Raw genomic sequence first — 26,900 nt, forward strand, 5'->3', positions numbered from 1 at the left:
GTCTTCAGAAGCAAAGTGAAGTGTCAGCCAAGGTTTCACTTCTGAGGTCTTCAATATCCGTCACAGTGGTGACTCAATGACTTAGGGTGAGTCAGGGTGAGAGTTTTGGAGATCAAAATAGTTCCTCCTAGGCACTGCCTTCCAACTCATGCTCCCCGGCAAGGAGGTGCAACACTCAGGGTCAGCTTTCTAACCCTTGATCTGCTTCCTGGAGTTTTAAGCCACTGGATTTGCACAGACACGCTGTCTTGTCACAGCTCGAGCTGAAAAATCAAGCCCCGTTGGCCCCACTCCAATTTTGGTAATTAGATTGGGCCCACCTTAACTTCCCCTGGGATTTTCAATTCGATATGGGATGCTTCCTCCCAAGCGGCTGTGATCTGTCACCCGCCACCCTGTTAAACAGATACTGCATTCCACCCCAGAGGCAATCGGCTGCCCTTTAATGATGAGAAAAATTGCCCCTTTATCCCTCCCAACCCTGGGAATCCCTGAGGCAGAGTGAATGTGTGCCTGGGAGTGGCTGGAGGGTCTCGGATGCCTTCCCCAAGTGGCCTGCTGAGTCCTCGAAGACATTCATTATTCTTAGGTGATTTGCAAACAGCTCGCATTGGAAGCTGCAAACACATTTAATCCAGCTGTGGCCAACTCAGAGCCTTTGATAGATGTTTTCTTTCCACGGGGCAGGGCCAGGTTGGCTTTTATAACTGAGTAATGAGGCTCATAAAAGCCCTGGTCACAGTGCACTGTGGGCTGCCCTGGGTTTGATCTGGCCTGACCTTTGTGATTTGCCAGCCCCACCTCGACATGGAGGGACCAGCCCTGGATGAGGATGAAACTGTCATGTGGGCCTCAGATGCCTGGGCGCCTTTACTTGCTGCCAGCCCTCTGCTTTTCTCTGCACTTCAGCAAATGTTCCTAGGATAGGGCTGGGGGCCTCAAAGCTGAGGAAGACACATTCCCTTCCCTTAAAGAGCTAGGCAAGTAAAAGCCATAGAAAATGCAACATTTTAAGTGCAAAGGAATAGCCAGAATGTATTCAAGGGCCGTATACTCTGAGCTGAGAGCTCTCAGATGCGATCTGCCATCATCCTTCCACTTCTCCTCCAGGTGGGCATGTCACTCCGAGTTTACAGTGAGGTGCAGGCTGTTTACCGTGGTGGGGCTGGGATTTGAATCCAGGTCCCTCTGCCTCCAAAATCCATCTCCAAAACCCATGTTCCTCACTTGAGTCACAGGATGGGAACATCCAAGACAGTCAGGTGCAGGGTGGTGAGATGGGTGTCGGTGGAGGAGAGAAGTTTCCCTGAAGGAAGTGAGAACGTCAAGAATTGAATTCAAGTTTGCGGGGAAAGTTGGTGTTCCTCACAGAAGGAACAGCAGGGACAAAGGCATGGAGTTGCTGAACTGTGTTGTGTTGGGTGTTTCTGGAAGGTAAAACGGAAGCAGCAGTACGTGGGAGATTAGGCTGGATTGAGAGGCCATAAATAGATCTTGCCTTTAACTTTTCGTCAGGGTTTGTAAGTGGGGAGGGTCAGAAGCCAGTGAACAACCCAGGAACTCGCCGGTGGATGGAGGGTTGAAGGCAGTCTAGGTGCTCAGCGTCTGTCTCCTTGTGTCCCAATTCCTGCCATAACGGCTACAGCTTTCCCCATTCCATGCTTTTGCACCTGCTGTTCCCTCGGCTGGAAATGCCCCTCACCTGAAGACTTTCTGGATTTCTGGGTGGATTTCTGGATTCATCCTGTTGGAATTAATGTCCGTCTGTCTCTCTCTCTTTCTGCTCTCAATGCAGTTTTGTTTGTTTGTTTTGGAGTTTTTTTGGTTGTTTGTTGTTTGTTTTTGTTTTTTTTTAACCTCTATTCTAACAGATTTCATGTTTTTAAACAAATGTTACAAGTAAAGCACTAGTTAATCTTCCTAACAATCTGGGTGGAAGTATTATTTCCACCATTTTACAGATGAGGAAATTGAGGCTTAAGGAGGTTAAGAGCCTTTTCTAAGAACACATAGCTGGTGAATGGAGAAGAGGGGATTCAAACCCAGTTCTGTCTGAGTGCAAAGCCCGTACTGCCTGAAGTTGTCACCAGTCATGGCTGTTGCTGGCAGCGGATTGTCAAGCCCTTAAGGACACTCGGGTCCGTGTCTTAGTACAGAACTGCCTGGATTCCCAAGCATGTCTGGCCCAGAGTCACACACATGGCTGGTGCTCATGAAAGATCCATAGAGCTAGGCTGAAGGTTCTGAGCCTCTCCTGGGCATATTGAAGGAATGGAAGGCAAGGGACCTCTCTAACCCATCTTGCCAAGAACACTGGTGAGTCATTAACTCAGCGTGCTCCAGCCTCCTGCAGGCTGTCCTTGGCTAAGAAAGCAGACACCTCATGGTGTTCTCAAAGAACAGGGTGGGAATCTTGGGCATGGAGTGACCCAGACCAGTGATGGGGTGACCTCATACAATGGTTGGTTCATTCCAGCTTTAATTTCCAGGAATCAAACCTGTCTCTCTATGATGCCAGCCACAAACTCATCAAATGTCTGGAGGTGTTTTGAAGGGGGAACCGCAAGCCAGAACAAGGAGAAGCCAGCTTTTATTTATAAGGGGAGAGGTTGTTGATTACACCCTATAACCAGTTCTTCCATGCAGATTCACAGCAAACAGGGAGGCAGCATGTCCCTGCTTTCCCTGTGGGTACCTTTGTTCTAAATATAAGCATCCACGCCAGCTGCTCCTCCACCACAAGATGTGAACCCAAGCACATTTATGATGACTTTTAGTGTCCTCCCTGACAAGGGGGGTGTCCCCTGCCTCAGCATGACTCTGAGGTGGAAGGGCCCTAAATCAGTCTTTTACGAGGCTCAATTGCCTGTCTGTCACCAAGCAGCACACAGTGACGCTGACACAGGGATCATCAGAAGAATAACAACTATCTTTATTGAGCACCTACTATGTGCTGGTGCTCTACTAGGTGCTTTACATACTTTTTCTCTAGTCATCGTAACTCTTTTATAAAGTTAGTGTCATTGCTCCGTGCCATGCTGTGTATACTGACACTAAGCTATGGAGAGATCAGGGGCCTTGTCTTACAGCCAGGAAGTGGCATGACTAGAATTCAGCCTCAGGTCTTTGTGACCCTTAAACTCAGTCCCCTCCGCCATCATGCTTTCCTCCATATTGCTAGGTGCCAAAGACTTGAGTTCCATGCCAGCATTCCTATGAACGTGCCTATAACTTTGGATCAGTTGGATCTGGACACCAACATTTTTAGAAAACTAAGGAGGTTGAAGAAGATATCACTTGGGTCCCCTCAAGCTCTCTGTGTTTGAGAAGTTGTTGGCTAAAGTGCAGTAGTGCCCCCGTGGCCAGGAATCCCAAGTCCCCTCCTTTGCTTGGATGGGTTGGCTCCCTTGGTCGTTGAGTGCTGGGGGAGGCTCCTTTGGCCATTCAGTGCAGAGTACCTCCTCTCCCCTTTTGGTGAGAAGCCTTTTAGAAGAAGCCCTGGGTGTGAGCCAGAAGGAGGCAGCCCTTCTATTGCATGGTTGGGAGAGTAGCATGATTCCTGTAACAAGCCCAGAAATCTCTGACAACCCAGTAGAACTTTGAATCAAGGCCTGATGAAAGGTCACAGCAGGAAGGGACCTCAGAGGTCATCTTGTCTAATTCCTTCCTTTTACAGATGGGGAAACTGAAGCCCAGAATGAATTAATGACCAAGCTGGGACTCAAGTACAGGTCCTATTTCTCTTTCATTTAATGTCTCAATATCAAAAGTAAAAGATAGACTCCCTTTCTTTTTTTTTTTTTTTTTTTTTTTTTTGAGACGGAGTCTCACTCTGTCGCCAAGGCTGGAGTGCAGTGGCCGGATCTCGGCTCACTGCAAGCTCCGCCTCCCGGGTTCCCGCCATTCTCCTGCCTCAGCCTCCCGAGTAGCTGGGACTACAGGCGCCAGCCACCTCGCCCGGCTAGTTTTTTGCATTTTTTAGTAGAGACGTGGTTTCACCGTGTTAGCCAGGATGGTCTTGATCTCCTGACCTCGTGATCCGCCCGTCTCGGCCTCCCAAAGTGCTGGGATTACAGGCTTGAGCCACCGCGCCCGGCCGATAGACTCCCTTTCTTGAAGGAGGGGAAGACAGACCTGAAAACAATGACAGTGTAAGTGTAAGGGTTATGCAGTCTCTTGATTTCCAGCCCAGTGCTTTTCCACTCATGCCTCCTGCCTCCCCAGGATGATATTTAGTAGGATTCTGGAACATCAATGTTACAGTGGCCTCTAAAGACCTGCTGGTCTTGGGATGGCAAATCTCTGGGCTGTGGGATGCTTCTTTCTCTTCCCTGATCATGGCAGACATCACAAGTGGCTCACCAAGGCCTCTTCGCATTGAGTCATGTGAGGCCTCAGTTTCTTTCACAGAACTCCAGCTAGGCACTACCAATCAATCAGAGTTGGCACATGAGATATACACTGCCTGCCATTTCTGATTAGCTCCACGTCTCCAACAATGCACACCGAGCTCTCACTGTGTGCCAGGCCCTGTCCTGAGTGCTGTGTTTTAGGTGCATCATCTCATTTATCCTGACAACCCTGACCTCAAAGTAGTTACTATCATGATTGCCATGTGCAGATGAGGAAACAGATCCCGGGGTTCCCAGCTCACCAGCAGTGGAGCTAGGACTCTGCCCAGGTGCCACGTCCAGTCCTCTTTCAGACAACCTGGTGCTGTGCAGGCCTTGGCTGTGTCTAGAAACTATGCCTTCCCCACTAGACTGCCTTAGTGACATCTTCCCATTTTTATCTTTCCCAAAGGAAAAACCCCATCCTGAACTTCTCTGCTCAGCCTTCGCCTCTGCCCCCGAAGCCGCCTCTCCCAGGTCCTGGTCAGTATGAGATCGTGGACTACTTAGGCCCCCGCAAGCATTTCATCTCGAGCGCGTCATTCGTGTCTAATACCAGCCGGTGGACAGCGGCGCCCGCTCAGCCAGGCCTGCCTGGCCCAGGTCAGAGGATTGTTTTAAATGATTATAAAAACCAAATCTTCTGGAATTGTCATTCTTGGGTCGTCACATGCCCCTGATTTATAGGTTGTTTCCCAAATAGGTGACAGGGATGAGAGTAGTTTGGAAGCGTTATCCGTTCACATTTTCACAGTACAAAAGTGTTTTGTTTTTTAAGGTGAAGGGGCTCTTAGAGATGGTCCAGGCCAGGGATTCGTACTGAGGACCATGAACATCTAAAAGGCTCAAAGATAGTCTTGAAGGGGTCTGTGACTCTGCAGTTGGCTGCAGACTTGGCACATATAGACATTATTTTCTGGGAAAGGAGGCCATAGCTTTTGTCAGCGTGTCAGAAAAGTTCTTTGTCTTTGTCATTATTAATTTTTTTTACTTTTTTTTTTGAGATGGAGTCTCGCTCTGTCACCTAGGCTGGAGTACAGTAGTGCAATCTTGGCTCACTGCAACTTCCACCTCCCAGGTTCAAGCAATTATCGTGCCTCAGCTTCCCGAGTAGCTGGAACTACAGGCACATGCCACCACACCCAGCTACTTTTTGTATTTTTAGCAGAGACGGGTTCTCTATGTTGGCCAAGCTGGTCTCGAACTCCTGACCTCAACTGATCAGCCCGCCTTGGCCTCCCAAAGTGCTGGGATTACAGGCGTGAGCCACTGTGCCCAGCCAGAAAAGTTCTTTTTCTTAAAAATATTTAAACTACTGGTCTAGTGTGGCCAGGTTATTTTACAGCTGAAGAAGCCCTGGAGAGCAGGTTGGCCACAGGTCCGTGGCGAATTCATGGCAGGCAGTGCCAGGCGTTTCCCCATTTGTGCCTTGTTTGTTAATAAAATTAACCAGGGATTGTCCAATGGAGCAGCACTTTTCAGCCATCTAGCGCCACGCCCTTTTTACAGGCAAGCATAAGTAGGGATCACCTGTTATATCTGGGATCTAGCTGGGAGCTAATATCAGGAGAGACTCACTCCAATGGGCAGTCTCTGTGCTTCCTGACCTATTTGTAGCTCTCTATAGAGCGCTTTTGCTATTACCACACCCTGACCATGGCCAAAGCATTGGGGATTGACATGTGTGGCAGGTGGCACAGGAGGACGAAGGCAGAGCTGTGATGGCCGCCAGCTTGGTTACACTCAGCCTTTCCGTGAATGTTGACGATGCTCCTGTGCTCGGGAGCCAAGATGACCTGGGCCCTGGGTTTGCCCCCAGAGGCTGCAGTCAGGTAGGGAGACTCCTTCCGCTCCATACTCACAGGTGAGACTAACATAAGGCAGACTGGGCAGGGAGAAAGTCACTCGCATAGCTTTGGCCTTGCAAATGTGGTGATAATCACACCAGCAAGGCTATAGAGGTTTGATCTGGGGCTCATCTGGTCAGTCAAGGAGAACTCAGCATTGCAAACATGTATATCCTCTATACAAGGGGTGAGCTCCAGAGAGGGCAGGGCATGGGCAGGGATCCTGGCTTGACCCTGCTCGGCCACATCCTCTAGGAGCATTGCCCGAATGACTTTTCCATGCCATTTGTGGTGCTAGACACCTGGCACACAGAGACAGGCAGCCCCTGCTACTCTGATCACCCATGCCAAGGTGGGCTTCTGCGAGGGGTTTCCTGGGCACATGTATGTGTCGGCATCTGCCTGCTCAGCTTCCAGTAAACTCAGATATACCTGGACTGCCATGGGCTCCCCTCAGCAGCTTCCCAAGTATAGGAACAGAGAGGCCGCACTCAGGACCCTCATTAACCAGGTCAGTATCAACAAGAGAGTTTCCGGTCACCTGGGGCTGTGATTCCCAAGCCCTGTTCATCTCCTAGAGAACCATGTCTGCAACTGTCATGGCTTCTGCTTTTATGGAAACCCCTGAACTAAATCAAAACAAGACCCCATGAAGCTAATACTTTGCTTCAAGAATATTGTTTTACTCAATTTCTTTTCGAATTTCATAGAAAATAGTTTTGTAAATTTTGTTCTGTTAAAGAAGTTGAAAAGAATTAAAGAAGGTAGGAAGCCAGAGTTTGACTCCTGCCTGGGCCCGTTAAGAGCCAAATAACCTCGGGCCAGTTCCTTCCACTCTGTCTCCCCTCGTGTAATATACAGGGGCTGGCACAGGGCTCCCCAGGCCTTTCCAGCTCTGAGGTAGAATGCCAGAGACCGCAGCACTGGGCCTTTTCTCTCTTAATGCCTCCTCCTCTCTCTCCCCTCGCAGCCACGTACAAACCAGAGCTCCCGGGAAAGCAGTCCTTCCTCTACAACGAGGACAAGAAATGGATCCCGGTGCTGTAGGGATGTCACACAAGGTCGAGGAGAACCCCTGCCATCAGCCCGTCCCGCCCAGCTTCCCCAGGACATTCCTCAGGAGGAGACTGACCATGTGTGTGGCAGCTGACAACTTGGGGGCCAGCTCTACCACTCTGGCCTGGCTCTACCACTCTGGCCTGGCGTGCTAGCCGGACTGCTGCCATTGCCTTTGTCTTGAGCTGGAGACATTGCTCCCTGGAGACTGCACCCCAGCCCCACGGACTCCAGTGGGTTCCTGAGCAGAAGGGAGGAGTGGACAGAGCCCCTGGCTGCTTCCCCACGCACCCATCCAGGCTGGCTTCCGGCACGACTCCCTGCCACAGACTGAAGGGACTCCTGAGGTGCAGACTTCAAGGAGGAGCAGTCCACCCTGAAGGTGGCCAAGCCTGGAAGCCCCACCCTTCCCTGTGTCATTCCTTCATTCATTTACACATTCATTCATTCCCTCACTCCTGCCTTTCTCATTTGTCCCTTCCTGACCTCACTCACTCACTCACTCACGGTATATCTACTGGGCGAAAGCTACCTGCAGGCAGGCGATGCTTTTTCCACCAGTCCACAGCTTCCTTTCTAAAGTGACCACCTGTTTGGAAAGGCCTCGCTTTACTCCTTTTAGACCTTTTTCTTCTTTGGAGTGGGAGATCATCTTGGAATGGCAGTGGCCGGGCCCAGGGGCTGCGCTTTTCCCTGACTTCCTCTGCCGGCGGGACTGAATTTTCTCAAGGCTTGCAGGCCCCTCCATGGAGTCCACATGGCCTGTCTAGGCCTGATAGCCTTGGTCTCTTTATGTGGAGGCCAAAAGAAATGTGCCCTGGTGGTTTTGGTGGAGGCTGCACAGGTGCACGGTGGGTGGGGAGCTGCCAGGTTCCTTCCCTCATCTCCCAGCAGACTTTGACTGACGCTGTAAGTCTCTCTGTGCATTCACCCCGCCAGATCTGAGAGGTTACAAAGGCTCCAGGGCCTGTACGTCTGTGGCCTCTCCAGAGAAGTGGTTCTCCGCCTTGACTGCGCACTGTAACCACCTGGGGACTTTAAAAAGTACTGAGGCCTGGGGCCCACCCACAAATGCTGATTTAACTCCTCCAGGGTGGGGTCTGGGCAGTGGGGAGGCGGGGGGGTAAAAGCCACCCAGGTGATTCCAGTGACAGGTGAAGGTTGAGCAGTGACACCTTCCAGCTTCTTGACTGGCTCTGGGAGGGGAGCTGGGAAGGACAGGAGGTGGGAACTTTATACACACGGAGCACCTACAGCGTGGCTGCGGTTCCACACTCCTGTCATTTAACCTCCACGCATCACCTCATTCTGACAGCACGGGGGCGTCACAGCCACAGTGAGGCCTGGCCTGGCAGAGCAACTCTGGGTGCCCCACTGGGGGCACGCCTAATGGGAACCCGAGGCAAAAGGAAACATCAGTAATACGAATCCTGTCTTCAAAACTGTGATGTTTTGTTCACCATGCATTTTTTTTTTTGCCCTAATTTAAAAAATATTGCATTAAACTTATTTATCTTGATTATTGAGCTTTTGGGCACTCCTTAATTTTTGTGCCTTAGGCTAGAGACTCACCTGCCCGTAGCCTTGACTCTAGGTAGGGGCTTGGGAATTAGGACCACAGACTCTGTCAGCGCTGGAAGGTTCTTATAGGCATCATGGTTTTCACACTTCTTTTAAAAAAAAGTTTTATTCAGACAAACGTTTACAAGAAATCCTATTTAAATGGGGAGAAGCAGAGCTGTGGTGATGGAGTTGGGGGGCGGATACACAGGGCCTACTGCAGCCCCTTCCTCACTTTGTAGTGACCTTGGAGACCCACCAGTGAGTCCTGAGGCTCTGAAGATGATAATTACAAACAAACAACGGAGATCATGTCCTGCATTTCATACCAGAGAAACTGAGGGCTACAGGTAGCAGTGGCTGGAAAGTCTGCTCTCCCAAAGGAAGAAAGACGCACTTCAACTTGGCAGCTTAAAAAAGCTAAATGAGGCAATGAAGGAATTGAACTAAGAGACAAAAACTGGCCGTTCATGGTGGCTCATGCCTGTAATCCCAGCACTTTGGGAGGCCAAGGGGGGGCGGGGGGGTGGATTACAAGGTCAGGAGTTCGAGACCAGCCTGGCCAATATGGTGAAACACCGTCTCTACTAAAAATACAAAAATTAGCCAAGCATGGTGGTGGGCACCTCTAGTCCCAGCTACTCGGGAAGCTGAGGCAGGAGAAATCGCTTGAACCCGGGAGGCGGAGGTTGCAGTGAGCGAAGATCATGCCACTGCACTCCAGCCTGGGTGATAGAGTAAGACTTCATCTCAAGGAAAAAAAAAAAAAAAAAGATAAATGAAAAGAAAGCAAGCCTGAATCTGTGATTTGTTCTCTAAGGAAAATAAAGGCCTTGACTTGTAGCATTTGTCAGTTTCTGACTGTCACCATGGCTGATTTCAGTGTGCCAGCACGACCACACTGCTGCAGAGTTGGGACGAGACGCGTGCGATTGCTTCTGTGAGCTGTAGGAGCTGGCTCCGGGGAAAGTGGCTTGGCCTAGGGAATAGGGGCAGAGCTGGCACAAGACTCAGGTCATGTGGCTCCCAGCCTTGGGTGCTGCCTGCTGGCCCCAGCTGTGAGGTCCTCTTCAAGCTCATTCTGCACCCTTCCCAGGACTTTCTCTTCAGAGTCAATGATCCTGAGGTTGTAACAGTCAAAGACAAACATCTGGGCATCAGGAATCTGCTGCCTTCCAGAGGCGGCACCTCTGCTCCACTGGTGCCCTGCACGTCCCAGCATCCTTCAAGTCCAGGACAACCCGCTGTCAGCACAGAGCCAGAGCGAAGGGAGACAGAGGAGCAAGACCCCGACCACTGTGGCCCTCTCTTCCCAACAGACTCTCCCAAAAAGAACGAGTGCAGCATGTGAAGTAATGTGACGTAATACATAGGTAGATTTTATTACTAAATACCACGTGAGTATACAAAACGCATCACTGAATAACAGCTAAAAAACAGCCCAAGAAATATGAAATACACATTTTTTGAAATGATAAAAACATATCCATGAAAAATATAAAATGTTGCATATATGTACAATATATTTATATATATATAGATAACATAAATGAAAATCGTAAATAAGAAATGTATACAACAGTAAGTGGCAAGGCAGTAGTTTCACACAGCGGTCACTTTGTCCAGTCAATCGTTGGTGCTATTTACATCTTGCGTTGAGGAAGTCTGGGAAAGAGACTCCACTATAGTGTCTTTTAAAAGTCATTTGCACTGAAAATCAAGAGTTTTCAAGTTAACTGACCAAAGGGTGAGAAACCCTTTGTCTGAAGTTGAAGGAAGACGGAGAGTGGGGGTCGCACCAGCTGGCGTGATGCTGCGGGAGGGAGCGTGTGCCGCCACCATGTTAACGGGCAGCCTGCAGGAGCGCCACTGCAGACAAGGGTCTTGGGAGGAGGGAACAGTCTTCTGGGTAGGTGGTAACCACGGTGACATTGTTTTGGGCTACGGGGAGGCACTGGCAGGAAGTTCAGGGAGCAGATTCAAGCATGCCATGGGGGTTCAGGCCAGGGAATCCGCCAGGTCTCTCCCTGGCCCTGAGGTCTATGGGTCTGTGACTCAAGGGCTTCCTCCCTCAGGGAAGGCATTCAAGTAACAGCGCTGAGGCATGTGGAGAGGTTGTGTGTGGCGTGGGGCCACGTCCCTGCTGGCCCCTTGCAGGTCGCGAGGGTTTGGATGCTCGAGAGGCCTTACAGCTCCTTAAGGATGATCTGAATTTTGCCATCCAGCTCCCCCATGTCCAGCAGGAAGGCGACGTGGTTGCTGTAATGCTGAATGATGTTGTTGTCCATGTTGACTAAGATTCTGGAAGGGAAGAGGGGATGTGGTTGGAACACAGCAGGCGCCCTGTTTTCAGGCCTTCTGAGAGACCAGGATGAGTGACGGGTCATACCCAGTGGGTACCTGCCACATTTTAGGCACCTCACAAACTTTCCCTCTGATCCTCACAACAACCCCGCAAGGTCGGGGAGTCACAGTCTCCTTTACTGCACAATGCCCAGTGGCCGAGCCACAACTCAACCCAGGCCTGCTGGCCCCCACGATCACAGCTATTGCGCCGGATTGCCTCTGTCCTGGTGCACCCGAGGATGGACACTCAAGCAACTAGTATGTAGATCTGGGGGGGATGCAGTGCTCCCTTAGTCACCATATTGAGGACTCAGACATGAAGTGTGAGTTCAAGTCCAGGAGGGGTGGTGGTTTGGGTTCAACAAGAGGCCTAGATGTGTCACTCAGCCATGCCTGCTTGAGCCTGAGGCAGCTGCCACACAAGCCCCTCCCAGTTCCATTCCCAGGAAGCTGAAATCTCAGGAGGATTGTCCAATAGACTTGAGGGGCTAGGCCCACTCTCTCCCCATATTCTCCAGGGAAGGACCTGGGTCAACCTGAGAGAGACAGAACCTTCATGGCTGTGGGCCCCTGCAGGGAGTCAGAGCCATTGTTTATGCCAAAGAGCAGCCCTCTAGGAGCTGCTCCTGATGAAGGACCCACCAAGATGTGACTTGAGCTGATCACATCAATCTTCTCTTTGCCCCTTCCCTGCTGTCTTCTGAGCATGTAATGGAGTTGGCTATATCCACCCACACATTCACCATCCACCATCCATTCACATATAGCCCCTATCCATCATCCACCCACCCAACCACAGCCCCACCTACCATCTACCCACCCATACACACCTCCATCTACCATGCACCCACCCACTCACATCCCCATCTACCCTCTACTACGCACCCATCCACCCACTCATGCACCATCTACCCACACACTCACCCATCCACCATCCTCCATCCACCTGCCCACCTGGCCTTCATCTTCCCATTCACCCCTATATTCACTGAGGCCTTTCCATGTGCAGGGCCTTGCTCAAAAACAAGGACCATAGGGAGATGAATTAGACCTAGTTCCTGCCTTCCAGGAGTTTTGAATCTAGTAGGGACTGGGAGGATGAATACTTATATTACCCCAGTTCATAGATGGGGAAGCTGAGGTTCAAAGAAACAGTTATTTGTCTAAGGTCACACATTTCCTAGATGGAAGGGCTGGGATTTGAACCTCTGTCTCTTTCTACTGTATCATTTTTAGAAGGAAACAAAGCCCTATAAGTACAAGTTCGGAAGCAGTGGATAGAAGGAGGGCAAAATCCAGGGCTACGGGAGAGTTCTTTGAAGTGGCGCAGGAGCGGCAGGCATGAGGACCCCCGACCCGAAGGCATGGCCCACATCCAGTTTTCTCTCCCTGCCACTTTCAGGAAGGAGATCCAGGCTTGTGCTCTCAGTGGTTTGAGTGCTGACTGCCAGTGTGTAATCACAGGCTCCCCTTTCTTGGGTCCTGCCTGGAGTTCCTTCATTTCACAGAGGGCTCTTTGTCTGGGCACTGGAGGTCGGAAACAGACCAGGGGAGACCAGAACTGGGCAGAGGGGAGGGCGCTTTGTCAAAATCAGGGTGCTTTTGTTTGCCATTTATTGGGTGCTTCTAGGTGCCAGGCGCTGTGAAGTACCTGATGTGCACCAGCTGGAAGGCTGGATCCCTCCCACTCCCCAGCAGGGCCTCCCAGCACGCTGAACTCACACCTGCTCACACCTGCCAAGCTCACACCTGCTCACACCTGCACAAGAGGGTTTCCAGATGGGCTCACAGACCCCTCCTCTCATAAGTCAGTGACAACAGGCCCCTGAGAGGCAGAACAACTGTCACCAAATGTGGGCCTCTTATTATTTTCCACCTTCTAGCTGTCTTCAGTCCGGGGTCACATTAAACCCCTGGCCAGCTGCCAGCAAAAACAATGTATTTGTTCATCTTTCCAGCACTTTGTGGTGCCTGTAAAGCTGATTCTATCCACCTTCATCCAGAGGACTTTCGGGAGGGTTTCATGAAAATAAACCAGGCCTTTGATCAGAATTTCCTGTTTCTCACATGAGGACTTGGAGGGAGGCAGAAGATGAGCCTGGACTCTCCTAAGAGGTATTTTGGGGAACACTGTCATTCAGACATTTCAGACAGTCCTGGGGCTGAGGTTTTCATGGCCATGGGGGTGTGTGGGGTGCCTCTGAAGGCTGCTGAGTGATGCCCTGGGCTATGGTGCTGGACAAATAAACTGAGCAGCCTGGCTGCATCCTTTATTTGCACATTGCTTAGCGGTTAGAGGAACAAGCAGGAGGCAGGATAACACAGTGGATGACTGTACAGGCTTTAGAAATCGGGGATGCTTCTGCCAGTTCCTAACTCATGACCTTGTAACTACTGCAGACTTCAGTTTCCCCATACATACAAACGGAGATAATCATACCCAGCTCAAAGGGTCTGTGAGTGGTGCTCGGGAGGGATGCAGCCCAGTGCCTGGTGTGTAGGAAATGCCCCATGAATGGGAGGTTTTAGAATTATGATTTCAATAGCTGGCTGGGGCTTAAGGGGAAGCCTCTGGCAACTCAGTCAGTGGGGCTGGGGAACATCCTTTATGCACACCCCACCCTCCCACCCCCACCCCCCCACGCAATCACACAGCCTGGCCTGGAGTGGGATTGGTAAGGGAGGCCTGCCACAGGTGGGGCTGGAGCCAGGGGGCGTGGGCACCGGTGCTGAAGGGAGAGTGCGGCTGGGCTTGTCTGGGCAAAGCAGAGCCTGCCCTTCGCCATGAGGTGGATTTCACTCTACAGAGCATGTGAGACTCAGTTGGAAACCGAAACTTGGAAAAAAAGACACACAAAAAACTAGACATGTATGCGACTAAAAGCAAAAAAAAAACCCTTCCCAGGGGCTACAGGGATGGACACTTTGCCCCACGCTCAGCCTTCTGTGGAAGGCTAGGTAGGAACCAAGGAGGAGGAAGGCAGGCAGGGCTGGGCCTGTGAGGAAGGCGGCCAGGCCTCTAGGCCTGATGAGATGGGGACTCAGCTTGAGTATAAAACCTGCCTCACTTTGCAGAGTCTTCTAAAAAGGAAGATCCACATGCAATAGCCACAGGGCAAGCGGCTGAGCACCTCCGAGGGGCTACTAGCAAATGTTGCTGGAGTTAGACTGTCCACAGCAAGAGGATCAGATTGGAGCTATGCGCAGAGGGGCTGGGAGTGCATTTCCCAGGGCTCTGGTTCCGGGGCCTCTGGGCTGGCAATAGCAGTGACAATTCCTCACTGTCTGGGGGCCCTATGCCAGGCTGGTGAAGTCACCTACTCAGGAAGGGCTGCAGAGGCCAGGCTCACTGACTCTGACCAGGGGACAGATGTCTGGAGGACAGTTACCATGTGACCCTACCTCTCTTTCCCAAGGGATCTTCTGAGCAGACAACAAAGGTACTGTGGTCCTCAGGAGCCCACGGTAGGCAGCCAGGCACTGCCTGCCCCTAGAGGGTACAGCTTTACTCTTGGCCTAGTCTGGCTAGCAAAGGTGGAGGAGGCCTGTGAAGCATCCCTGGCTGGATTCCCTCAAAATGACTCCCAATCACAATTCCTTTTCCAGACTCATCGCCAGCCACTCCCTTCCTGCCTACGGCTCTGTTAGTAGCAACTTTGTTGGGCCTGCCTGCCTCATGCCTTTGATCCACTTCTCCTGCCCCTGAACACTGCTTATTACCTCTGAGCCTCAGTTTCCTTATCTGTCAAATAAGGACTCTTAGTGTGGCTGTGAGGGTTAAGTGGGGTGTGTTCAGCCTAGTGTCTGACACATAGTGAGTGGTCAAGTGGATGGTGGTCACTATAATCATTATAATCAAATGGCTTGATTTCCCAGTGGCCTTGAACCTGGGTCTTCTGACACATGACCCTCCACTTCTCTCTCCACCCCACACAGCAGATCATATGTAAAGACACTTCCACTTGTCTCCCACTCCCATCCTTCCCAATTGTGACCCATGTCTTGTCTCTGCAGATGGAGAGGTGACCAGTGGCCCTGGCCTGGCTGGGGGGCTGTCCACCCCAACTCCACAGCCCCTCAGCCCCTTCACAAAGGCCAAGTACAAACATTGCTCAGCACTGAGCAACAAGCTGGGGGAGGGTGAACTAGGCACTCACCCTCGCTTGCATTTCTTGTAGACTTTGTAAATGTTCTCTTCAGGGAACCCATACTTCTCAGAGATCTGGAAGGAAAAGATAGGTGATTCATTGCCTGCTGCCCACGCTAGATTTAGACAAGTCTTTTATGCCATCACTTTTTTTACTTCCTGATTACAAAAGTAAAATATATGCATATTGTGGACAAATATGAAGAAGAAAATTACAACCATCTATAATCCTGTTTCTCAGAGACAGACACTGAGTATGTGTCTTCCCATCTTTTCTTCATGTGTACGATTATGTGTATAAATGTTTCTAGGCTCCACCTGGTTTTATATATCTTTTTACTTATCATCCTATTACAAGCCTTCCTATATCACAACAAACAGTTGTCAAGCAGCATTTTTAGTGGCTGAAAAATAACCTGAAGAGCATCTATCACTGCCCTGAACTGGTCCATCAGACACTGAAACTGTCCTAGTGCTGCGGGTGCACCCAGGTACCAGCTGGCCGGCCTCGTGCAAGCTACCTGTGGACACAGAAACAGTGCCCACCTCAGAGGGTTGCTGGAAGAATGAAGTGGATTGATCCACATTAAACACTTAGGACAGCTCCTGGCGCGTACTGAGACCTGAATAAGCGGTCAGTGTCGTTTTTTTTTAGAAGCAGAGCAATGAGGATGCTTCTTGCCCTGCTGTGACAGGGGAAAGCCCAGACATCTGCCCCGTCTAGGCCGGAATTATTAACCCCATTTGATGGGCGAGCATGCGGAGCTCAAACAGGATAAGCCACGCACCCAAGGCCTAGACCCCAGGTTAACTGACTCCATCACATTTGAAAATGTTGGAACTTAGTTCCCTGCATGAGGAGACTATGGGTCAGAGGCTTGTTGAGTGACCTGCCTGAGATGACAGAGCCAGCGTCAGCCTGTCTCCCCAGAGCTTCTGAAGATTCCTCTGGGGCAGGCAGATCCAGTCTGGTCCCAGCTGAGCCACCTGAACATGCAGAACATTGGACGGGTCACTCTTACTTCTCTGAGCCTCGGTCTCCTCACTTATAAAATGGGCATAGTAATAGGATGTACACACAGGGCAGTTCTGCACATGAACTGAGACAAATACGTAAAGGGCTCAGCCCAGTGCCTGTGCCAGGGTAACAGCTCTGTAAGACATCGGTGTGGATTAGTACCAGCTGCCTAGAAGCTGCAGCAAACCTCAGGTCCTGGGTTTCAGGTAGAGGTCATCCTCTCTGGCATTTTAGAAACAGGATCGGGTTCAACTCCTCAGTTATTCTCTGCCCTAACAGAGACTCCTCCTGGCAAGAAAAGTTCTTAGACTACTATTTCTTTTCATGATGATGTGACTGAAAGCTACCAGGAAGAAGATCTCAAGTCAGTCTAAGGAAGAACTCAGGAACTGTCTCACCCCAAATTGGACAAATTGGACAAAGACACCATGGCTGCCCCCCAGGTAGTGAACTCTCCATTCCTAGAAGTACACAGGTCAGAAGTGGGCACCAGCTTGGAAGCGCTGCTGGAGACAGGGAGCGCAGGCACTAGATGGGGAGCTGACCCTTTAAGGTATTGTCCAAAGCCTCTGAGTCCATATTTAGGTGACATTAATGGTCTTTGTGAGCCCAACTTCCTGGGGCTGATGCCAAGCAGGGCTGACGATGTGTAAAGAGCACGCAGCCGAGCAGTGTGAGGAGAGCCTGGGCTGGCATCCCGGCTCTGTCACCTGGAGCTGAGGAACCCTGGCAAGTCACCCGACCTCTCGGAGGCTGTATCCTCAGGAAATGAGGAGATACAAATAGTACCCACTTTTCAGGGTTGTTAAGGGCACATGATGAGCCAGCACAGGCGGCATGTCTGACCAGCTGCCTGGCACATAGTAGGTCTTCAATAAAGGTCGGACCAACTGCCTGGCACATAGTGGGCCTTCAATAAAGGTCAGCTAGTGTTACTATTTGATGCCATTTTCACTCTGCCAGCCTGAAATCTTGACACCATCTGGCTTTTCTGAGTGGTTTTACCTTCAGACACAGCTGGCCCTGGTAGAGGCTGTTTGCTTAGTTTTTGGTGGAGCCACAAAGCTGGCTATGGGTTTTACTCAGGACTGGGCTGTTCTGCCCGCTCTCTGGTGGTTTAGGGGGCTGGGGAAGGTCTCCTTGCACAGACGTTGCCTTCAGCCACCCCAGCCAGTGGCCCCCAGCCAGCCACAAGCAGGCGGAATGAGGCCCCCTGGGAAAGAAAGAGAGCCTCTCTGGGGCCTGGCCTTTTTGGGTTCCATTCCCATTAAAACAGAAACAGGTTTACAAAGCCAACAAAAAACCCTGGCCTGTCAGACAGCAGCCATCAGATTAAGGAGGATTTATGGTGTGTGCGATTCCCAGGGTGCAGTCAGGGTTCTGACTGGGAGATAACATCACGGAGGCACACCCCCGCCGGCAGGGCCCCTCAGGCCCCCTGAATGGGGTGGGACGGGTAGGCCACCGACAAGCCAAGGTTCCCTCCTGTGGGAAATCAGAACTGCATGGTGAGGAGTGGGGACAGGAGCCTAGAGGGGGTCTGCCATGGTGGGCGGGGTCCACAGGCAGCTTACCGCATTCCTCAGCCCCTTCAGGTCTGGGGTCTTCAACATGAGGGCGTCAAACACCTCCTCAGTCTCCCTCCGCACATACAACAGAACTGAAAAGAAAGGGGCAGCTTGAGGAGTGCAAGGAAGAGAATGTGAACAGGATCATGTCAGGGGCTGCGGAATCTGAAAACGTTACTTGAAGACTGACTTCTGCTGAGGGGCTGTGCCCAGCTGGGACGCCCTTCGGCCAGCTCTGCAGATTCCCATGTATCTTCTTAAGCTGTGCTGATGTGAGGGTGTCTGGACCCTGCTCTACTACCTGCCAGCCAGGTGACCTTGCAAACGTGATGTTAACATCACGGAGTCTCATTGTATTTGTTTATAAAATGGAGGCTCTGTCCGCTGTTTCGTAGAGTCACTGTGGGAATTGATGGCGGTGTCTGGAAACACGAGCTGCCGCGCATAGCTCGATTCACGGCTGCTGGAAGCTTTTGAGCTTAGCTGCCAGTTGGTTGCTTTCTGACGGTCAGCTACAGCCTCCAGAGGTTTGGGCTTGTTCCCTACCCCGAGAAGTCACAGATTTAGAGGGTCAAAGCCAGAAAGCCAGACATCAAAACCCCACCCTTCTCCCACTCCCCATTAGAAAAAGTGGGGGAGGGGGGCCCGCCCAGCATACTGAGCCTGTTGACTATGCCAGCTGCCCAGGGTGCCCACGTCCACACGAGTTCAGGAGACAGAAGCCACCAGTCCTGTGGTGGTCTCTCCAAGAGGCCTGAGGTGCCCTCCTTACCCCCACCCCCAAGTCTTGACCTAAACCTAGCTCCAAGGGGTAAGGCAGCTCCTCGTGCCCTCTCCAGGACGCCATGAGGGAGGGGGAAGCTGGGGTGGGCTCGGTGAGTAAATGTGGAGGGCGGGCGGTCACCTCTCTGAAGGTCGTCTTCCTTGGCCTGCTTGGAGGGCAGAGGCTCAAACTCCTCAGTGAAGGGCGAGCAGGTACGCTTCAGAGGCAGCCTGTGGGGATGGTAGTGGGGGAGCTTGTGAGGAACTCGGGGGCCCCTAGAGGCTGAAAGACACTGCTGGGCCTCCAGGGGCCCTAGAAATGGGGAAGAAAACACAAGGGTGGACACAAAGGAGAGGGACAGTGGGGATAAAGCAGCAGGTCTGGAGTTGGACTGCCTGGGTTCAAATCCCAGCCCTGCCACGCACTAGCTGTGTGACCTGGGTGCATCTATAAAATGGGGTGATGAGAAAGCAATGATAGCAATACTTCATAGAGTGGTGTGAGGCCACAGGAGACCATGCACACTGCTCTTAGAACACTGCGATGCACAGTAGGGCCTCAATAAATGTGGACTCATCGTCATCATCATCATCGTTCCTTTTTAAAAGAATTCAGGTCAGATGTGAGGCAGTGGGGATGGAAGGACTGTGGGCTTTGGAATAAGACAGACTTGGGTGCCAGTCCTGCTGCCGTGACTTAACAGCTGTGTGACTAGAAGGCACTTCACTTCTCTGAGCCTCAGTTTCCTCATCCATAAAGTAGGGCAATAACCCTGCTTGCCTAACTCTTAGGCTGTTGTGAGGTGACAGGTGACACAATTTGGGGTGAAAGCACCATCTAAAAAGTACATTTTGTTCATAGGGAAGAAACTGATCATAACAACAAATGATCTTCATAAAGCGCTTTCCCACTTACGAAGATTCCATATCCACGCCACCCTCCTCACCCTCTCAAGGCTGTTTTCCTCATCTGACAAATGTGTAGGCTGAGGCTCAGAGAGGGGAAGGGACTGCTCAGGGCACTAAGTTTGTGGCTGACAGAAGGAAGGACACGAAGGCCCTTCCTAGGCCCCAGCTAGGCCCCCCAGTGGGTGTGTGTTGGGGAAGGAGATGGCGGGTTTTCATCCCCTAAGCCTCCAGCACAGCTTCCCTCTTCTCTCTGAATCTGCACCGCCACAGACTCTTTTCCTTTCCCTTTTTTACAAGCGGGTGTCTCGCCAGAGATTCGCCAACTTTTCACATAAAACAAACCCATAAAAACCCAGGCAGTTTCAGTGAGAAAGGAGCAAGGATCTAGCTTGGGAGCTGGGGTAGGAAGCCTGTGGCTTCCTCCTCTGGCCCCACGCCCTAGCGTACAAGGAACAGGGAGAAAAGTAGGCTAGGGGCAATGGGCATGGTACAGAGGGCACAGGTGTGGAGGGGGCACAGGTGTGGAGGGGACACAGGTGTGGAGGGGACACAGGTGTGGAAGGGCACAGGTGTGGAGGGGACACAGGTGTGGAGGGGGCACAGGTGTGGAGGGGACACAGGTGTGGAAGGGCACAGGTGTGGAAGGGCACAGGTGTGGAGGGGGCACAGGTGTGGAAGGGCACAGGTGTGGAGGGGACACAGGTGTGGAGGGGGCACAGGTGTGGAGGGGACACAGGTGTGGAAGGGCACAGGTGTGGAGGGGACACAGGTGTGGAGGGGACACAGGTGTGGAAGGGCACAGGTGTGGAGGGGGCACAGGTGTGGAAGGGCACAGGTGTGGAGGGGACACAGGTGTGGAGGGGGCACAAGTGTGGAGGGGACACAGGTGTGGAGGGGACACAGGTGTGGAGGGGGCACAGGTGTGGAGGGGACACAGGTGTGGAAGGGCACAGGTGTGGAAGGGCACAGGTGTGGAGGGGGCACAGGTGTGGAAGGGCACAGGTGTGGAGGGGACACAGGTGTGGAGGGGGCACAGGTGTGGAGGGGACACAGGTGTGGAAGGGCACAGGTGTGGAGGGGGCACAGGTGTGGAGGGGACACAGGTGTGGAGGGGACACAGGTGTGGAGGGGGCACAGGTGTGGAGGGGACACAGGTGTGGAAGGGCACAGGTGTGGAAGGGCACAGGTGTGGAGGGGACACAGGTTTGGAAGGGCGCAGGTGTGGAGGGGGCACAGGTGTGGAGGGGCACAGGTGTGGAAGGGCACAGGTGTGGAGGGGGCACAGGTGTGGAAGGGCACAGGTGTGGAGGGGGCACAGGTGTGGAAGGGCCCAGGTGTGGAGGGGGCACAGGTGTGGAAGGGCCCAGGTGTGGAGGGGGCACAGGTGTGGAACGGCCCAGGTGTGGAGGGGGCACAGGTGTGGAAGGGCACAGGTGTGGAGGGGGCACAGGTGTGGAAGGGTCACAGGTGTGGAAGGGCACAGGTGTGGAAGGGCACAGGTGTGGAGGGGGCACAGGTGTGGAGGGGGCACAGGTGTGGAGGGGACACAGGTGTGGAGGGGGCACAGGTGTGGAGGGGACACCGGTGTGGAGGGGACACCGGTGTGGAGGGGGCACCGGTGTGGAGGGGGCACAGGTGTGGAGGGGGCACAGGTGTGGAGGGGGCACAGGTGTGGAGGGGACACAAGTGTGGAGGGAGGTGTGTGGTTGCTGCTCTCCATACCTGTTGGAGCTGCTGGGTCCTGCCGAGGGGGCTGCCTGCAATGAAGCGAAAAAGACATTTTCCATCACACACAGAAGATGAGAGGGGCCCCTGGCTGCTGGAGGCTCTCTGGGAGGAATATTTTTGGTGGGAGGTGGGGAGAATACTGTTACAATGCCTTTCTAGCCCATTCTGCTCAGACAAGTGCCCTTAGGTGACCTGAGATGTTGAGTGAAAAGGAATCACCCAGCCCAAGCTGGACGGGTCAGGGACTCAGTGAACACACAGGAGGTGCTAAAGCTGTGTTGTCAGAGCAGAGCCGCCCTGAGCCCCACCTGGGCCCCAGCACGCCCAGAAGGGCCGGAAATTGCAGATGGTCCTGTGGCCAGTATCTAGGCAGTTGGAGCTGAGGGCCAAGGGGGCGATGGGAAGAGGGGTTTTTTTTTGTTTTTTGTTTTTTTTGCTGGAGGGAAGTCTTCCAGGCTGGAGCGCAGTCCCACCATCACAGCTCGCTGCAGCCTCGACCTCCTGGGCTGAAGCAATCCTGCCGCCTCAGCCTCCCAAGTAGCTAGGATTACAGGTGTGTGCCACTAAGCCTGGCCACAGGCCCTCTTCTTGGACCCTACAGTGTACCTGGCACTGTCGGTCTGGGGCAGGCATTACCCAGTCTTGTGAGGTAAGAAGCTGAGGCCTAGAGAGAGCAGAGAGCCTCTAGAGATGACACACACGGCAGGAGGAGGAGTCGGGGTTCAAACTCAGGCTCTCTGTTGGCTGTTGCCCTGGGCTTCCCCTCTCCCAGGCTCACAGGTGTGGAAACTGGCCTGCCCTCATCCCCCACAGGTTGACTGTCAACCTAGCCACAGGGGCCTTCACCCTGAGTGGTCATCTCCTTACTTAGGGCCTCTAGTTGGTGAGAGAGTGAGGAGAGTCAAGAGAGAACAGGTTCACACAGCCGCCTGTGCTGTGGGGTCACAGTGCTGCTCCCAAGGCGGCAGAGAGAGGAGGGACACAGGCAGTGCTCTGCGCCTGTGCCAAGCTCTGTCAGCACTGGCTGCTCTTCTCAGCGCCACTGTCTACCTCACTGTCCTAAGTCAATACACTAAACATGCCTTGTACACCGAGGTCCATTTGTATAAATATTCCTGAGGAAACAGTGCGGAGCTGTACCCCTAAAGGAAGGAAGTGCTCAGACTCTCCAGAGGAAGGGCACTGGGAGACAGGCTCTGGGGTCTTGACCCTGCCACTGAATTGCTGTGGGACCGTGCCTGGAAAAGGGGGTAGGTGCAGTCTCTCGGAGGACAGCTGTCACAGGGAACCCAGCCCACTCCTGGCTGCCAGGCACTCAGTCCCGGCTGCTTGAGAGACGGAGCAGCTAGTGGGGAAAGGTGTGGATTCTGAACAGGTGCCTCAGTCCAGATCCTGGCTCTGCCACTCACTAGCTATGCAATCTCAGGAGGTTTCTTAACTTCTCTGTGCCTCCATTTCTACCCCACGGATCCAGGGAGACATTATTATTGACTTCACAGGGCTGTAGAGAAGGGTAAGGAAGGTGATGCCTGGGAAGCACTCAGAGCCACACCTGGCACACGGTGAGCACCCCAAGTGCTGCCATGAGAATTCCATGTGGCTGCAGTCAAATTTGGGGTCAGATATCAGAAGCCTCCTCTTTGTGTGCCCTAACCATGAACATTTTAATGGTTACGATATCTGTTTCTTCATAACATTCTTCTCTTCAGTTCAATAGGTCACTGAAGCTATAGGACCATAAATACATGTTTAAACCCCTGTGATTCAATAAAGGTCTTGAAACTGGCTGAATGGCAGGCTGCTCCCCACTGGTCTGCACTAAGGCAGGCCCCACCCAGGAGCCAGGACCCTCTCTCGGCCCCTCCCCGAGACCCCAGCCCTGGCCTCACCCCTCCAGAACGCTGCAGGCTGGAGAAGTGCACGTTGGGGATGAACAGCACAGGTGGCGTCTCCAGGTCGGTCTCTGGCCGAAGGTACGTCGTCTCATTGCCCCTGAAGCCTGACAGCAGGCAGCCCTTGACGCCTGATGGGAGAAGGAAGCCCATGTGCCCCCAGGTCCTTCCACTCAGGTCCCTCCCACCTCTGGTCTCCTTCTCCCCTTCACGCCAGACCAACCCACCCAGGCCCTGGATCCCCACTGACCACTGTTACTGGAGTCAGGGCACTTGACCTTCCTCCGGAACTGCTTCCGCTCGTCATCGCGCATCTTCCTCTCAGCTCCCTGCAGGGGACAAGGAGAGAGGGTCACCAAGGGCCCGGGAGGGGCTAGCTACTTTCGCAGCTGCTGCCTTGCATCTTAAATATGGGCCAGGCTTCTGGTCCTTCTTTTTTCCAGAACAAGACCAGGAAATGGGAAGGTACCAGCACTTACCTGGCCCAGCCTGGCCAGTGGGGCCTGGCCCTGCTTGCCTGAGGTCAGCAGAGACCATGAGAGAGGCAGACAGAAAAGAAGAAACTCAGAGAGACAGAGAGATGGAGGAGTGGGGGTGGAGGAGGAGACAGAGAAGGAGGAGGAGAAGGGATAGAAAAACAGAGACAGACAACCCAGAGAGGCTAGGAGGATGCGCGGGTCAGGGCTTGGCCCTTCTACCTCCCCGGGACCCAGCAGAGGGTCTGCCCGGTCCAGTCACCTTGTCACAGAAGATCTTGATCTGGCAGACAGCACGGTGTACCAGGCGCTCAGTGCCCGAGCCACAGTCATAGGTATCAATCTGCAGGTTCAGGGGGACACCCTTCACCCCCTTTTGTGAGGAAAAGTCTGTGCTCAGACAGTTTACGCCAATAAACACCTGGAGACAGAGGGGGCCGCTGGGTAAGTGGCCTGCCCAGGTGGCCAGCCCCACCGTCCCACAGTGGTCCTGTTTTTCTAGCGTTCTGTGTGCCTGCTGCTCACCCTTACGCCTCACTGGGCCCCTAGAAGGCAAACATCAGCACTCCTCTTTCACGGATGGGGAGCTGATGCTCGGCGGGGGGCAACTTTCCCGAGGTGACACGGGCAGTGTGTGGTGCAGCAGGGGTTTGAGCCCAGACTCACAGCCCAGGCCCTTCACCTCTGTTGGTACAGTTTCTGCTAGACTGCCAAGGGCAGCCCAAGGGGTGGAGACTGGGGGGGATGTCAAGAGTCCTGTAGGAGCTTAAGATCCAGAGCCTCATTTTTCTGCAACTCAGGACAAGGAGGTGGAAAAGGGCTGAGTCCCCTGTCCCCAGCACAGGGACACCACTTTCCTGCTGGTCCAGAGACACAGCCCCTCTCCACCCCAGCCACCCACTCCAGCCACAGCAGGACCCTCTAGTGAGAGGTTCTGCCCGCTGATTTGATCCCACCCCACACACAGCAAGGGAGCGTCCTAGCCACCCCATCTTACAGTCGGGGAACTAGAAGCTCTGCGCGGGGCCATAATTGCTGCTGTTCCCCCAGGAAGTCAGGCGTGAGGCATCACAAAGTGAGCCGGGCGGTGGGGCCGCCCACACCTGCCGCAGGAAGCTGGGCTCTGCCGCTCACTAGCTATGTGTGGCTTCAGACAAATCCTTTCACCTCACTGAGCCTCAGTTTCCTTGTCTGCAGAATGAGGATAATGAAACCTATCTTGTGAGGCTGTCGGGGGATGTATGCTTGATATGTTGTGACTATTGCCATGGGAGGGACAGCTGGAAGTCTCATCCCAAAGCCTATGCCCAACTGATGGTCGCCTGGGGTCGGTCTCAGCTGGGCAAACCCTGGCAAGATCACCTGGTGACTGTCCTTCTCCGGGGCTCCATGGGAACCCCGGCCCCTGCACCGCAGGCTGTTCCCTGGTCTTTGGAACATTTCCTTTGGAAATGACCCTGACCCAAACAGGATGTAGGGGGTGTGTCTGAGCAGACCCCCTTCTTTCCCTGGCTGTGCGGCCCAGGCCCCCAGGCACATGCCAGACATACCTCCCCCTCAGCCAGCTCTGCCCTCATGCAGCCCCCGCCCAGCTCGCACCTGAGAAAGACCCAAGCCTGGGGGCTTAAGAGGCTGTGAGAAAATCCCCACCGAAACCCATTTCTCCCTTCCCATGAAACTCCCCACCTCCCTGAACCCGAGGCCCCAGCTTCTCCTCCAGTCGGTGCCTGTCTGAATAATAATAATCCCTGCCTTTGTGCTCCCTTTGTGTTTTCTGAGCTCCTGTACCTCCATCTTCTCCAGGCAGCTTGGCCATCCCTGGAGGCAGGCAGAGAGGCAGGAGTTAGCTCCCCAGCCTCTCCAGGCCAGAAATGCCCCTGAGATGAGCTGGACCTGACCCTGGTGAGTGAGGTAAGCCTGGTCCAGGGAGAGAAGGGACAGGCCAAAGGTACTCAGCTCCCGACTCCCACACTAGGGCCTCTCCACCAGGCCGGCTCTCTAAACAGCAAACTAAGACACAGCGAGGCCCATGAGCACACGGCAAGCCCGCGGCTGGGCTCAAGCACTAAAGCTGGAAGGATCTTAACAGCTTAACTAGTGGCATGAAAACATCACCAGAGGCTCCATCTCTCAGGCCTCTCCGGTTTGTAGACATGCATGATCTTGTGGGGTCTGCACTCCAATCCTAGCAGGCAGGTTACTGTTCTCATTTTTATGAGCTCAGAGAAGTGAGATAACTGGTTTTCAAGCCCTCATTCACCGGACTCCTTCGCATTTCTCCTACATGTGACATTCTGCACTGGCCAAGAAGTCAGGAAACCTGGGTGCCCCCAGTGAACATGCAGAAGGCTCAGTTTTCCCATCTAGCAAATGGGTGGACTGGAGTAATATCAACAGCTGCCACTTTTGGGCCAGGTGTATGCTCCACCTGTTACTTATCTCACCTGCTCCTCACTACAACCTACCAGTTGGTGCTATGATGCCACTCCTATTTTACAGGCAAAACAACCGGGGCTCAGAGGGACTAAGGCACTGGCCCAAAGTCACACTTTGGACCAACAGGTGGAAAGGTGGGATGCAGACCCAGCCTGCCTGGCTCCAAAGCCTGAGCTTCCACACCACACTACGTCCTGCCTCCTCCATGGTTACACTCGTCAGAGCAAATGCCACTCTCCTAGGTGCAAGAAAGCCTCTCCCCCAGAATAGGGACTTCCGGGCAGCCCAGTCCCATCCCAGCCACTGCCCTCAGCACTGACCTTGGCCTCTTCATTCACGTTCCACACAAAGGACAGCGCATTGTAGGCCACCTCCTCGATGTGCTCCACAGTGTTGAAGTTTTCTTTGCAGTCAGCTGAAACCACAGGAGACCAGAAGCAGAATCAGGAAGGAAGGGATCTGGGGCCACTTGACTGGGCCTGACTCTTGGCAGGGGCATACATCCTCTCCCCCAAGAACCACACTTCGATCCAGGGAGGAAAAGGGATTACTGTGCCCTGGATTACAGATGGGAAAACAGATCCAGCCTGAGAAGCAGATCTGCCCCAAGCCCCAGAGGGAACCCCAAGCTTTGCCAAATAGACTCATCATATTGGGGGTGGAGGTTGTACTTTTCACCATGGCTGTGATTTGGGAGTTCTCCCAGATGAAGCGGCAGCAGCAGTATGGTAACAACAGTAATAGGGGTAGTAAGAGCAATAGCA

General features: G+C 53.0%; 2 protein-coding genes across 5 annotated transcripts in view; one reads left to right on the top strand and one right to left on the bottom strand.

Annotated features, from left to right (window-relative positions):
* The window catches only part of STPG1 (sperm tail PG-rich repeat containing 1), a 59,143-nt gene extending 50,327 nt beyond the window's left edge, over positions 1–8,816 (top strand). For all 4 annotated transcript variants that reach the window (XM_074016818.1, XM_015440783.4, XM_074016819.1 and 1 more), the window contains 2 exons: positions 4,804–4,994; positions 7,209–8,816. In XM_074016818.1, the coding sequence (XP_073872919.1) occupies positions 4,804–4,994; positions 7,209–7,285 (268 nt within the window). In that variant the 3' untranslated portion in view covers positions 7,286–8,816. The remainder of the gene's footprint in view (positions 1–4,803; positions 4,995–7,208) is intronic.
* Positions 8,817–10,210: 1,394 nt separating this feature from the next.
* The window catches only part of GRHL3 (grainyhead like transcription factor 3), a 36,218-nt gene continuing 19,528 nt past the window's right edge, over positions 10,211–26,900 (bottom strand). The window contains exons 8-16 of the mRNA XM_005544433.4: positions 26,457–26,551; positions 23,963–24,121; positions 23,475–23,553; positions 23,222–23,355; positions 21,327–21,361; positions 18,838–18,926; positions 17,940–18,025; positions 15,358–15,422; positions 10,211–11,155 (exon numbers count right to left, since the gene is read on the bottom strand). Of these exons, the coding sequence (XP_005544490.3) occupies positions 11,041–11,155; positions 15,358–15,422; positions 17,940–18,025; positions 18,838–18,926; positions 21,327–21,361; positions 23,222–23,355; positions 23,475–23,553; positions 23,963–24,121; positions 26,457–26,551 (857 nt within the window). The 3' untranslated portion in view covers positions 10,211–11,040. The remainder of the gene's footprint in view (positions 11,156–15,357; positions 15,423–17,939; positions 18,026–18,837; positions 18,927–21,326; positions 21,362–23,221; positions 23,356–23,474; positions 23,554–23,962; positions 24,122–26,456; positions 26,552–26,900) is intronic.

The sequence above is a fragment of the Macaca fascicularis genome, chromosome 1 (assembly GCF_037993035.2).
Source record: "Macaca fascicularis isolate 582-1 chromosome 1, T2T-MFA8v1.1".
Classification (NCBI taxonomy): domain Eukaryota; kingdom Metazoa; phylum Chordata; class Mammalia; order Primates; family Cercopithecidae; genus Macaca; species Macaca fascicularis.